The sequence below is a fragment of the Glycine soja genome, chromosome 19 (genome assembly GCF_004193775.1).
Source record: "Glycine soja cultivar W05 chromosome 19, ASM419377v2, whole genome shotgun sequence".
Taxonomy (NCBI): domain Eukaryota; kingdom Viridiplantae; phylum Streptophyta; class Magnoliopsida; order Fabales; family Fabaceae; genus Glycine; species Glycine soja.
This window is the reverse complement of record NC_041020.1, coordinates 50258665-50273588: the sequence shown is the minus strand read 5'-3', so window position 1 is coordinate 50273588 and position 14924 is coordinate 50258665. Positions and strand designations below refer to the sequence as shown.

At 34.0% G+C, this 14924-nt stretch overlaps 1 protein-coding gene across 1 annotated transcript; it reads right to left on the bottom strand.

Annotated features, from left to right (window-relative positions):
• Positions 1–9519: 9519 nt before the first annotated feature.
• Positions 9520–13378, bottom strand: LOC114400576 (rho GTPase-activating protein 3-like). The gene is made up of 5 exons (XM_028363088.1): positions 12613–13378; positions 11601–11721; positions 11222–11341; positions 10616–10846; positions 9520–10349 (listed from the first exon to the last, which is right to left on the bottom strand). Exons 1-5 carry the CDS (start codon positions 13077–13079, stop codon positions 9795–9797), a joined length of 1494 nt encoding a protein of 497 aa, XP_028218889.1. The 5' UTR covers positions 13080–13378; the 3' UTR covers positions 9520–9794.
• Between the last annotated feature and the right edge of the window lie 1546 nt (positions 13379–14924).

The following is a 14924-nucleotide window of genomic DNA, read 5'->3' as shown; positions in this document are numbered from 1 at the left end:
GTCCCTGGCGAACTTCACCTTTGCAAAGCAACCACTTTGGCTACCTTCTTATCCCTTTTGTTTCGTTTCGTTTAATTCTCCAATTCTCCTGTTCCTGTATGTATGAGAACCATTGGGGAGGAAGGAATGGAGATATGTATGGATGGATTGATTGTGCGTCAAGTGTGTCACTGTGTGCGTTTACTTTAATGCCTAGACATCTTTCCCTTCTTCATTAATATTGCTTTCCAAAACCCGAAAACTACATATATGTTATATGTTGTACCATTGATTGTCATTTTGATGATTTTCAATAATATTTTGTACCATTGATTGTCATTTAGATACTTAACATTTCAATTTTTCATTACTACTTCAATAATATTTTGATGATTTTCATCTTTGTGATGTGACAACTACATATATGTTATATGTTGTACCATTGATTGTCATTTAGATACTTAACATTTCAATTCTATAAATGTTAGATGATCCCAACTAATAATAAAGAAACTAAATTAATTGATAATTTACAGTTTAATGATCATTTTGTCATTTTTCTAGTTTTCATAGACCAATTTCATTGATGATTACGATTTTGAAAACTAAATTAATTTATAAATTATAATTTTATAATTATTTTACTATTTTATTGATTTGAGAGACCAAATTGGCCAACTATTACATTAACAGGACTAAATTCATGATTCACTCATAGTTTATTGAATATAAATTACCGTAGAGGAAATATAAAATATTATTCTTTTATAACTTCTTTTATTGATCGTTCTTCATCATTAAATTTGGAATAAATTATCCATAAAGCAAATTTAACAATTTTAGTTTTCATTAAATTTTATTTTATCATCATTTGGTTTGGGATAAATTATAGATTGCCGTGTGTAGTGTACACATTCGCCCTCTTTCATCAATAATGTACATATTTTGTAGTCGAAATCCGAAATAATATTTCCGCTGTTAGAATTATTGAGCGGACAATGATTGAGTTCGATAGGAGGATAAAAAGACAAGAGTGTCCCACAATAATACTTTAGATGCTAAGAATTTAGACTCAAAATTTATTTTTGGTCCTGGTGTAATTTTTTTAATCCTTGATAAATTATTATACATTTAGAATATTTGTGCTAAATATTTTTTCAATGAAATTTATAATAAATAAATATTTTTAACTAATAAATTATATTTTAGAATTATAATAAAAAAGTTATATTGTAAAATAAGGTTATCTTTAAACATGGGTAACCTCTTTTAAAAAATTAAAAATCAATTTTAAAACAAGGATGAATATGATAAGTTGAAAGAGATAAACAATTGAGAAATTTAAATATACCAATGGAGATAAAAGTAGAATAAATTGAGACGATTGAGAAAATTTTTTATTTAGTGTATATAATAGCACATGTAAATGGAAACACTCTCATTCAAGAAAAGAAATCAGACGTAGATTAAATGTCATATTTTTTAAGAAACTTTATAATTATTAATTTCTTAGCGACTTGATCTTTATATCCAATAAAAGTAAGTATATTGTGTCAACAATATAATAAAAATATAATGTTTTTTACAATAGAAAACTATTTTTTCATTATTTCGTTTTGATAATCAGTAATCACAGGTAAAAATAAAATCTGTTTAGGATAAGACGAAAGTTTACAAAAATTGGAAAGCACAATTATTTATCAAATTGGCATAAGAAGGATTGCACGTTGTTAACTGCTACTAAATGGAATTATCGACCTAATACAGATTTAGCCTTTGGGCTATACAGCGCGGACTGTTTGACTTGACAAGGCTGTGCTTCAATTCTGGTCCAAAAATGGCTAGATTGCACTTTGTTCTTACTTAGGTAATTCAGTTGGATGAAAGAAAAAAAAAACATTTAATATTTTTAAATAGACTTTCTTAACGTTTTTTTTTTTCCTTAGTTGATCTTTAAATTCCACATAGTATGTTAATAACTCCCACTATTAATTTAAAATTAAGTTACTAACAAAAACAATAAAACAAGAATTTAACGTCTATACATTGATCGAGAAAATTATTATATATTTAAATTTTATTAAAATTATTGAGTTAGTTAACGAAAATATTATAATAAAAAAATAATAAATATTAATTATTATATTTAAACAGTAAAAAAAATGTACATGATTCTTTTTAATTTGTAATTTAATCAATAAGTAACTTCTAAGTTTATCTATTTATATATAATTATATCATAAAGATTTTGTGTTTTCGATAGAGTGGTTGAGAGTAAATAATTTATTTACTCTCTAAAATATTATCTTCTCTTTTAAACAGTGTTTAAGAGAATGAAATTAGTGAAATTATATAAGTAATATCTAAAGTATTAAAAATAATATTATATGCAGTCTCTCAAGTATTAAAAATTCTTCAAATTAATCCTTTTAACATTAGTAAAATTTATCAACCATTGATAGATATTCAATACTTTAAAGACTATTAATATAATTTGATTACTCTAAAGAAGAGAAAGAAAAATAATATTGTAGAAAGTAAATGAATTGTTTATTGGAATTGTTGACATCATACACATTACACACACGTTTGTACAACAGTCTGCACCAGATAACTCCCCCAGTGAAAAGCATATACCTCAAAGTGAGACGGAACCAATTCCCCCCTAAGTAAATAAAGATAGTATTAACAGCTTTAATCCATCCATTTTTTAAACTAAAGACTCCCTCATAATTAAGCATAGGTGTGTTTGAGTGGTATCTCACCAGGCAAGTACCCTTTTCCTAATTCAATTCTCTTCTCTTTCAATTTCAGGATGGGATCAAATGAGAACGAGGGAGGCTACTACAAGAAAAGTAGGTGGATAACAAAGCCATCATCATGTTTGCTTATATTATTCTCGTCCTTGTTGATAAGCATAGCAGGAGCTTCCATGCTTGGATGGTGGCTACACAAATACCATCCATCAAATACTCAACTCTGGATGGTACCCTTTGGCTTCCTTCTCTTCCTTACCCCTCTCATTATCTGCCTCTCCGTAATCCTTCCCGACCTCTGTCTTGCTACAGCCAGAATCCAAGAAGACCAAGCTTTTAAGACACATGATCATCATGCTCTTACTTTGCCATCTATACAATAGAATGAGCTTCTTTCATTCTTCTGTATAATTTTAAGAGTGTAATGTAATTCCCATGTTTTCTGCTTTTCACTTGTGCAATACTACACTTCACAATCATACTCGATAGTCTACACTCTACGCTAAATGAGTTTCAGTAATCTTTTATGGATTGATTAATTTAAGAACAGCACCATCATTTTCCAGAATTTGTTTACTTTATTCCATTTCTGTTTTACAACTAAACTAAAAGTATCTTATTAGAACATGACAGGGGTAGTAGATATCTGGGACAATTTTCCAGTATTATTATTGTGACATCTTTTTTTTATTTTATATGATTAAAATAAGGGGATATCTATGAGAATCTAAGTACATTTATGTGGCATGGGAAAGCAGTGTGCAGGGGTAGGTTAGTCACAGATGTTCCCTTCCCCAGATTCTACAATCCAATGGGAATTGACTAGGCCACATATGGGGCAAGTCATGTAAGCTAACGGTAGCTTTCAAGAAAAAAACATTTTTTTGAACACCGTCCCTTGAGATGACGTTGATTTCCAATAATACAACCATTTGAAAAACCAAATATATATGACTTCCACGTAACTAAAAGCCACCACAATTCATTCAAATTTCTATTTACAAAAAAAAAAGAGCCTATTTCAATACAAATTTGGAAAAATCCTTTCAGTTTATTTTTTCTTTTATGTAGACTAAGGTTATTAACTACTACTAGTTGAGAATTTGTTCATCTCAAGGCATAGAAATTATATTGAATTTTATCTCTTAACAGAGTACTTTTTTTTTTCTTAACTCATTCATTCCATAAGAATTTTTTAAATTTTGATATCAAGTTACCATGAATGATAGTTTAGGAAAATTATTTATTTTTTAATTGAAAATGATATTATAAAATTAACTAATTTTCTTAATAAATAAAAAATGTTTTTTTTCTTACAATCGAAACGGAAGAGAGTAAAATCTAGTAGTATTTGGAGACTACTCATTATTAAAGTCATCAAATCAATAAGGAAATTTGAACTCATGTTCTTATAATAAGATATGAAATTGATGTTAATAATTAGACCAATATTTATTAGTTAGGCTTTAGCCGATTGAATCACGTTCAATGAAAACATTTCACGTGTTCTGAAGCAAAAATGTAAAAGCAATGTGAGGAGAGCTTTCATTTGAACGCTAGTTGCGTTGGAGTGAACTTTTTCGCAAACACACACTTTGTGTGGACATTCATAATCTAGTATTCTAGTTGCATGGTGGTAGAGTTGGAAGGATTTTTTTTTTTTTTGGTTGTGAAAAAGGGAATATATAACTTTTAGGTTGATTTGAAATTAAAACGTGAGTGAACAACAATTATTTTTCCTTAAACAACAAAACAGCTATTGTAGCAAATACTGTATTTTATTTTTACTTATGTGGCCACTAACGACGATTTGCTTTACGTCTTACTAATATATTTTATTCAAGAGCAATTTTATATTTTTCCAAGTTTACTAGAAGCACTTTCTCAATTAAAGAGTATAAGTATTAAATAAAAGAACATTTGATGTCTAGCAATCCCTTTACCCTTCTCTTCTCAAGACTGTTATTGCCGTCGTTGACCTGGTTACGGGCACAGTAAAGTGTATGGAAGGATCCGGACTTAGCACCGATCATAACATTGGGGTATCGTTGTTGGGCATGCACTGATAATTGAGACGTCTGAATGATGCTTGCAAGGTGTTTAATCAAATACGTGAGATTTGGTTTCTCGAAATTCAATTATCTTGTGTTATAATGGACAGCCGAGAGAAGGATTGAAAATGTTGTTGTGCTAGGTTTAGCAGGTTAAAAGGGGGAATGACAGATGATTGTTTTATTTTAAAGAAATAAATCAGAAATGGATGCTGCTAATCTTTATCTAGGGCCTGCAAGAATAGATTTCTATGTTGTGTTGCAAAATAAGCAGTTGTGGTCATAAAATACTTTTAGACCCACCTTCCCAAACCAAATGACACTCCATTCGTGAAATCTTTACAAATTACAAAGAAAAAAAATGCTCTTTTTTATCTGGTATATTTTGTTTCTTGACTGAAAGAGTGGTTGGAGTAACTTTACAAAACATCAAGAATGACTGAATGAGTTTCTTGACTCAGCTCCTTGAAGCCCGTTTATTATTCCCATCTCATTTTCATAGCATCTCTACCAGACGAATTTTGGACTTCGCAATACCTTCACAAGTCTAATATTTGGATGAACTCTTAAGTTCCTTTTACAATGAATATCAACGAGTACAACAAAGGAAATCAAATGAATAATGCATTAACAGATAAAACTTAAATGTGAAAGTTCCACTTCGATCAATCAAGTTCACAAACAAACCTTGTAAACAGCATTTCCCCGGAACAGTGCAATAATCGACAGGTCAAACACTAGTAATGAATTTTGTTCTTCGAAAGCAAATCTACATTTTGTCCCCTTAAGATGACAGGTTCTTAGATTACACGAATAATCAAAACAATCTGAATCGAAGATTACATATATACATCTACTGGGCAATTCTATAATTTAAAACATCTGCAATCAAGTATTATTTTCATGCCCTACGCTGCACTGTCATGAAGTAAGCATAAATGCATCATTTAATGAAAAAAATGTTCAAAACTATAAGCTTCCCAGGTTTCGTACATCAACATCTGAACGTGTAGGGAACTCGATGCCACTTAGTGCAGGTATGTTGTCTAAATCCTCTTTTGAAAACAATGGGAACAACCATAGGGCCTTCTTAGTGCCAAAAACCTTGAGAAATAAGGTAAAATAGATGAAAAGTCATTAGTTCAATCAGAGATCACGGAATTCCTATTACATGATTCTTTTTATGCTTATTAGTACTTTTCGTTCCCCTATTTTCTCAATTTCGTGAATTTCATCTCAATTATTTATTTATTTATTGTAAATTTGTTCCTCCATTATTTTAGTTGTCTAATTTTGGTCTATTTGTTAATCTAATATTCATTACTTATTAGAAATACTGACATGATACTCTAATGGATAGACATGTTAGCATATCCATGCTGATCTGAGACTCTATTGCACTAACACTCAGCGTATAATTTAATTTTGGGTGCTAAGTTGACAGATGAAAACCAAAATCGGTGGGGAATGAAATTCACAGAAAAACTAGAAGGATAAAATTCACAAAATTGAGAAAGTAGGGAATCAAAAGTGCAATTAAGTCTTATTTTTATTTAATTTTGATAAAAAAAACTATTACATGATTTATTCCCCAGTAGAAGACTTCATTTCAAGTTAAATTACAATAAAACCATCACATTATTTCAGATTATATTTTGGACATCAAGAGAAGTTATAATCTGTTAGCTTAATTACAAGATTATGAGACAAGCAATTCCTCAGCAGAAAACTTTATGTTAAATTTCATTAAAACTGAGCTTTGGTCACTTTGGGGGGGAGAAGCGGGGGAGGTGGGTTTCGAAAAGTCCTTACTCCTAAACCTGGAAGGATCTTCGCTATCCATTTTTGCTCCACTTCTTGTCTATTTCTTAACTTTTAAAGCAAAGTTTAGAGAATCCTCCAAGAGTAAGAAGTTTCTTATGCCACAGAGATGTAAAATTGTTTTTTCTTGTTAGGGGAGAGGAGGACTGAAAGGTGTAAGGAAAAAACATATTATAATTGTACATTCTCACAAGCACACACTCTTCCTCTCTTATTCTTTTTTAATTATTAACTCATAAATCATACTCCATGTAATATTTACTTCCTAAATTTCTGAGCTCAAAAACATGTTTGATTTGTTTTTTTACTATCATTTTGTAATCATTTGCTACTTGATATCAAATATTACCTGCTCAAAATTCCTCTTCCAGCCTAGGTCGTACATCCACCTAACTCCTTTTTTCTTTTCATGAACCTAAAACATCATTTTTCCAAATAATCTTTTAGATAAAAGAAGGCACGATGGTGTCATACCTGTGGAATTTAGGTTTAATTGATAATCAAATTTGACTAAGAATGATTAGAATTTTCTTACTTTACTATTGTTTTTAATGAAATAATGAGGATTTTAATATCAGTGTAATTTTTGTACCAACAGGATTTAATAGAAGGAAATTACAAGTGTTTTGGAGAAAAATTCGATACAAAAATTTGAAAAAAGAAAAACTTTGAAGAAAAAATTGAAGATTGGACAGCTCATTTAACGTATAGAAAAGGCCTAGCACGTCTTTTCGCTTGGCAGTTAACTCAAGTATAACTTGAAGAAGGCCCACGAAAAAATCCAAAGACATGCTTAGCGCACATCATGCGCATTAAGTGCATGATCGCCGTCATACTTGCTGAAACCTGGTAGGGCCCAACATGACATAGGTTAGCCAACATGGGCTTCCACTCTGGTAGGGCCATCCATGCATAATTGGGCCAGACTTACTTTGAGCTCCTCTCGCGTCCCTTGGACACGAAAATACACCTCCACACGCGCAATCCAACTAGCTGGATCGTCCCCATTGAACATTGGGAGCTTCACCTTTTTGACCGATTGCCTGAACTCATCGAGGGTGTCGCCCTGAAGCTTCTGAAGCAACTGCTTGACCACGATCGAGTCACTACTTCCTGAAGCTCTTGTTCTGCCGCTGCTTGAGCCTTCATCTCCGCCAAGGTGAGCTTCAACACTGCTACTTCATTCTCTAGAGCTGACATCTTCACCTCCATCTTCTTGGGTGGCATTCGACAGGCTCCTCCGCTGATTTTGTCACTGTCTCTATCTCTCTAGTCACAGATCAATGTTAATCCGGCAGGTCGGACCAATTTGATGCAGACCAGATTTATAGATGAACAGAAATAAGAATAAATAGAGAAATAGGAAAGGAATCAAGTGTATGTTATTGATGAAATAAGAGAAATAGCAATAGGGGAAAACCTACTACCCACAGAGCCTAGCTCCTCTCAGAGAATGATGGTATTCTCTACCTAACAGAATGATACGCACAATCATAATCCCCCCTCACTCACCCCCCACATCCCTCTATAACAGAATACCTCACCATCCATCCTCACACTCTCTCTCTCTCTCACTGCCACATCATCATTGTCCCTCCGTTCTCCTATTCTTTCTCACATACACTCTCCACACTTTGGGCTTATTTACTTGGGCCGCATCCTGCACTAGGGGCCTATCAAAATCCAGGATGATGGATGATGGATCTCTCCTCTCTGGGGAACACCAATCACTTCAGAGGTCCAACTTTATTATTTTCACCAAGTATATATTCTTCTCTTTTTTTTTCCGTGTAGATCAGTATACCAAATTTTGTTGATAGGGTTTGGGACTGAAAGTACTGGTACCACTACATAATGAAATGATACGAGGAAGAGATGAAATTAGAGGAAATTGTTTTGTCAGGGTCGTGGCCTCAACTGCATGCTGGTTTTCAACAAATTTGTTTCATTGCGTTGATATAAATAAGAATGTTTGCATTTTGGGCAAATGTATTTGATGCTGGGCATCAAAAGTGATCCAACAATTGCAACCGAAGGTCCAAATTCTATTCAGGATATTGATTTTTCACTTGCCATGGAAGGAACTTACAATTGGAAGCAGGGGGGCCTTCCAAAAAAAAAAAATTGAAGTGAACTTGACATCAATCAGATATCATTAGATAGTTTAACACCAACTCACATTTGATATAATACTTTAACTCAAAATCTTAAAATTTAGATTTATAATCTAATTTTTATTTATATGATATTTATAGTTTTCATTGTTATCTATTGTGAGACTTAGCCTCTGGACCTCATCAATTTTCAGTTAAAATTGATGGAAGGCTTAGGCTAGCACGAGGAATGAAAGGATACATGAATTAATGTAAGGCATTAATAGAGTAGATTTTGGGAATAATGTGTTGCGCGCTCTTTGTACGTTGGGTTTGTGTTTTATAGGTCACACTCACAGTGTGGTCCATATATATAGCAAAAATGGACCATCTAGTTGACAATGGTAATTATTATAGAGTAGAAGAGAAGGGGTTATTGTTGGATAATGTGACTAGCTGGTGACAGAGGGGACTCATGGGAGAAATGTTGTAAATATTTAGCAGAATGTGGTTGGGAGATGTAGTTCATATGTAATGTAGGTCACCATAATTAATACTAGCATTTATTCTTTAGCTGTTTAAAAAAAATCAATAGAAAGAAATCAAAATATGGGAAAATGTTAGTATTTCATTGCTAAGTTTCACTCAAGACTATTAACCACCCTTGTACTTTGGTCTTTATGTGCTTATACACGTGTTTTGTGAAGCCTCTCAAGGCTATGTAACACGTTACAAATGTAGGAAAAAGTCTCTTATAGTCACACTGTTTAACGGTAGAGAAAACAGACACATGATTAATGGATTTCAGGCCGGAGAGGATCAAGTCCGGTAAATGTAGTAGGGTCAGAGTGTGTATCTACTTGTTATTTATAGTGGTAAAATACCAAGTACTTGATCCAACAAAATTCTTTATAGGACTAGTCATTGGTACGATAAACTCCTTGAAACATCTCAGAACTTGGATTCTACCAAGAGACCAAGCATCAATTACAACTAAAGCTAGCTTCATACAATCTCAAACAAACATCTATACATCTCAATCATACAAGCCATATATAAAACCAAAGCATGCATTCATGCATGCAGTAGTTGTTTTAGGCCCAAGCCTCTCCACCTCCTTCCCTAGTATTTACAATACCAAGACTTGCACGCTTCTTAGTGGGCTTGCTCAATTGAAATACAGGGTGTCTGCACAGCCTGCGCACTCCATTTCTCAATTTCACCCAATGTTCACTGTCATATATACCTCTATACCTATTCTCTAATGGACCATTCTCATACCTTGAAGGTGAGCTACTATCCGAAACAGATTCCAATTCCCCAACTCCATTTCCCTTTTCCTCAGATCTCCAAAGTTTCTCTTCAATACACCATTCTATTCTTCCCAAGGTAGAAGTCCTTGAGAACTTGCTTTTCACAGGTGGCTTTGTGCTACAGGTCTCTTCAGTTTCCTCTTCACAAGATTCCTCCTTGTTATTAACTTCCAAAGGATGGGAATCACCTTTGCAAGAGGGAGAATCTAAGAGTGATGACAGCTGTCTTGCCTTGGCAATTGATTCATCTCTTTCTCGAAGGGTCTTCAGAATCAATGTCTTGAGGAAGTTCATGACTTGCACTGCATGAATCAATGCAGTCAAAGGGTCCGCCATCTGCATAGCATAGTGAAGCAACCATTTAAATATCCACTAGCATAAATAACATGTAAAAGGGCCTCACTGGTAGGAAGAAAAAGTTAAAAATGTGATACAAGTAATAATGAAATGGAAGAGAAAGTGAGTGTATATTTATAATAACCCTTACAAAAATTATTAAAACATAAGGAAGCTCAACTAAATAATGAGCCTGATTAAACTGTTTGAGAGAAACCAACACGAAACAACAGAAGAATACACCTTTGCTTATAATGTTGGCTAACCTGTGTCATGTTGGGCGCAAAAACCATGGCAACATTGCGAGCATTCATTTTGTTGAACTGTTCACGCTCAACAACATCTGCCATCAAATTGATTGCCCAGTCAAGCAATGCAGCTTCAGTTGAAGGAAGCAACTTCATAAGATTGGTGCAATCCTCTTCTGTGTTGCAATGCATCACCTGTTCGGGGGTGAGGGAATCAAGTACCCCCGTTGGAAGCTCTCTAAACCAAGCCTGCAAGACAAATTAAATTAAAATAATAATAAAAGTGGGCAGAAGATCTCGGTAACAGATTAAGAAAATTATCAACATTTCATCAATGCTGTCACTTTGTTGATTATAAGAAAGAATTCCTTAATAATACACACTAACTGATAAAATGCGATATGAACACTAATAAATTTTGCAAATCACATAAAGAGACCAACTTTATGGCTGAGCTTCCTTTCCATATATTTCCAAATGTTGAAAGAACAATAACAAATCCCGTACTAATTGAAGCATCATAAATGTCAAGCTAAAATAAAAGTAGATTTCAATTAACTCTAAGTTATATCAAGTCAAGCATAATAGAAAAGTTAAATTAAGAATTAAGAATTTAGTATATACCTTTATTAAACCAGATAAACAATGAACGTCGATTCCAAGTGGTACCAGACCTCTGTTTAGCTGATCACGCACAAATTCTTCTTGGCTATTATCAGCATTAATTCGGAATATTCCTTCCGCCTTCAGGCATAGCAAAAGCATGAAATTAGGCCTCAAAATTTATGTGGAACTAAAGGGGATTTATCCCATAGTCGAGTTAGGTTGTCCACCAAATTTGATTAATGATCGATTTATTTAATGAACTATTAAACATTTATAGCTACACCAAACAATCAATAAAGGTTTATAATTCAGCCAGCATACCGGTATCCTGTAGCTAAAGAGCAATTATGGAAAAGCAAAACCAATTAAATGCTTTTAAAGAACAAACATAACATACTTTAAGGCCACCCTCTGAATACAATCGCTTTTGCATCATCAGCAGAATCGTTGGGACACTGTTCCCCCTTTCATCATAAGAGCACTGCATTGACTTTGCAGAAACTCCAAATACCTTAGCACTGCATGATCATATGAACTCAGTCAAAAATAGATTTTAAATGAAAAGAGAGGAAGAGGGTAGTACATATATGAAAGTGAAAGGTAAAGCAATCAACTCTCAGCATAGTTTTTTCATTATCTTGCCTCCACTGAGCAGAGAAGAGGCAATGAAGAGATTACAACCAACAACCACAAGACCAATCAAAGAACCTTTCTAAGCTGTATTGAGTTTACAACAATAGATCCATACCCAACTGTTTAATTCCTCCCCATCTGTAAGTCATCGAACCTTTAATTCGCAGTTATCAAGCAACTTATTTCAATTGAAAATGCATTCAAATAAAACTTTGAACAGACGTCAACCAAGGGACAAAGCCAAAATCTTTCAAGGTGGGAAGGCTCATAAAATATCCAGGGCATCTCAACTTTAGAAACCAAAGTTTCCTAGAATTTGCAACTTCAACACGAAAACCAATATCTTCTCCGTTTCAGAACACCCCGGTCGATGCAAAATTACAAACATTTCTGCATCAACCAACACACAAAGATGTGGTCCTAGTCCTAATTGGGGCCATTATGTTGCTTAGTTCATTACAAATGGTTACGTTTGGATAAACTTCTAGGTAATAATTTATGTACTATACTTTAATCAAAGTTATCATGCAATTTATGTAGAAGTCGAAGTGATTTGAACTCATAAAAGAAGCTCACTTCATAAAATAAAAAACTTATTCATACACTAAAAAAAACAAATGCATCTAATCCTAAGCTAAATGTGAATCAAAACACTCTGATCTGTACCGAGAAAAGTGTCAACAAAATTGAAACTTCAATTACACTCTGAAAAAGATTAGTTAAGAAGAAGAAAGGACGAAATTGAAAGAAGAGAGAATTGTGAAATGTAAGTTCACCTGGCACTGGGGACTCTCTTGGGAACCTCAAGCTCGAGCTCAGAGGGCAAACCGAGAAAGCCATTGAACCTATCAAAGGTAACATGCGAGACATGGCGCACCTCTGTGGGCCAGCTAATATCCAACGAAGAAATATCCTCTCTCTCCACACTGCAAGTCACCAGCGACTTCTTCAACGCAGCCAACAAAATATCCAACATCGCAAACTGGTTAGATTGGCAACCATGCCCACCACGCCAACCTTTGTTCTCCACTTTTGACCCTGGATTCATCAACGCCGTTGAAACCGGGTTGCTCGAAACATCATCATCACTGTCCAATTCTTCTTCTTCTTCCTCTTCTTCATCTTCATCTTCATCTTCTTCATTGTCTTCGTCCTCACTTTTCACATCATGGAAAAGTGGACTCGGCGGAGCAGCGTTGAACTCCACCAGTCCGCAAGATTTGGATCGAAATAGCCGAGTCATTGCCGTAATTAACGAGCAAGCAATAATGGGGCGGTGTTAAAAGGATCCGAATGTGTGTGTGTGTGTGTGAGAGAGAGAGAGAGAAAGAGAGAGTATTAAAATGGGGGCGGTAAAACTATAACTAAAAGGGAATACTTTTAAAGGCAATTTCAGAAGAAATGAGTTGGGTTTGGTTAAGTGGTGAAAAGGAGAGAAGAAGCAAGGAAGGAGGGATGAATCAACGATCGGATTGGGATGGTATGCTGGTAAGGTTGATGGAGACAAGTTGCTTTTCTTTTTGTTTGTTAGTATTATGTTGGTGGTACTTTTTTTGGGGGGCTATTATGTTGGTGGCACTTGGTTGAGAGTAACGCAAAGGAAAAAAAAAAAAGGCGGGTTAGTGAGAAAAACGCCATTAGAGTTAAAGTGAACAAAATGATCTAGTTGACGTGAGAGAGTGAAATGGAAGATTTGACGGTAGTTAATGCAGTTTTGACATTTTAGCATCTCCTCCTCGGCATCAAATTTCTTTAAAAAAGATTTTTATTTGTTCATCTTAAATTTTTTCTAACATTTAGTTTAGATGGGGTATATAGATTTATGCAAAAAAAAAGGTATGTTTCACCCCACATCAAGAAAGATACTAAACCTTGAAACAGGGGGAAAATAGGGTGTCAATAAAAAGCTGAGCAGAGCAAGCAGCAACTTTGGAAATTAAAATGAACTAATTACGCCGTTTTTCCCTGCTTAACTTAATTGAGCTTCGAAAAAGAGAAAATTTCTAAACATTGTTAAATGTCACAGAATGGATTCGCTACAGCTAGAAAAGTACAGCCCGTGTTTTGGATTTTGCATCCGAACTCCCACACCAAAGTCACATGGGTACATGTTCCTTCCTTGTTCGAAGCTGCAAGACTTTCATGGCTGAGATTAAAAAAAAAATGAAATTTCACACAAGTGAAGTGGAAAGTGTACTGTGTCATTTTTCGGGGTGGCCCGACCCATAGGGCATGAGAGCACACATCATGCAAATGCACCTACCTGTCCTGTCATTACTATGCCACCTCCGCGTGATGCTATCTACCCGTGGGGTTTTCTTTGGTCCCCACCCCATGCATCACGTGTATTGTTTGTTAGCCTGTATCCTATATTACAACTTACCATTAGGTATTTCTAACAAAAACCATTTTCTTATATTATTTTCATGCCAATGGAGTCACAGGTTTCAGTTTTAATCCTATTTTCTATTACAAAATCGTTTTCAGTTTCTTTTTTCTCTCAACTTTTTTATCCTAACGTCGAGATGCATTACTCCAAGTGTACGTGTACTGAGTTTAACTATTTGTATAATCTTCCAATCCCAATATTATGTGGCCTTGGGGAAACATAGTTGGAACTTCTATGTACTACCTCTTAAGAGTTAGGGACTTTCAATTTATTTGGAATATTAGAGCGTTACAATTAGAGTATTTTTATCAATGTTCTAATCTCTGACACGAGTGCCTTTTTGTTTTTGGAAAAAATGTACTAGATGTAATTAGATTGTACTGATTATTACTGCGATGTCATCTAGTTTTTAATTAGTTACGCTCGAAGTCTAATTTAAACTAGAAAAAACAACAACCCATGAGTCAAAATTTAGTTATTATAATTTAAAATATTTTAAAAAGTTAATCTATTTTAAAGAAAATTTGTAAATATTTAGGTAATTAGAGTAATATAAATACTACTATCAACATATTTTCTGAAGAGTCCAAACTCCAAAACTCAATGAATTCGAGAGGGGAAGGAAGGGGACGTAAAAAGTGGCTTTCAACTTTGAAGCTGCAGAAACCAAGAAGCATTTGAACAATGAAATGCTGCACT

Coding starts and splice junctions, on each gene's coding strand:
- LOC114400576 (XM_028363088.1), bottom strand. CDS start 13,079: ATGACTCGGCTATTTCGATCCAAATCTTGCGGACTGGTGGAGTTCAAC. Junction 11,342..11,600: donor ATTCAGAGGGTGGCCTTAAA/GTATGTTATGTT, acceptor CTATGCCTGAAG/GCGGAAGGAATATTCCGAAT. Junction 10,350..10,615: donor TTGCGCCCAACATGACACAG/GTTAGCCAACAT, acceptor TATGCTATGCAG/ATGGCGGACCCTTTGACTGC.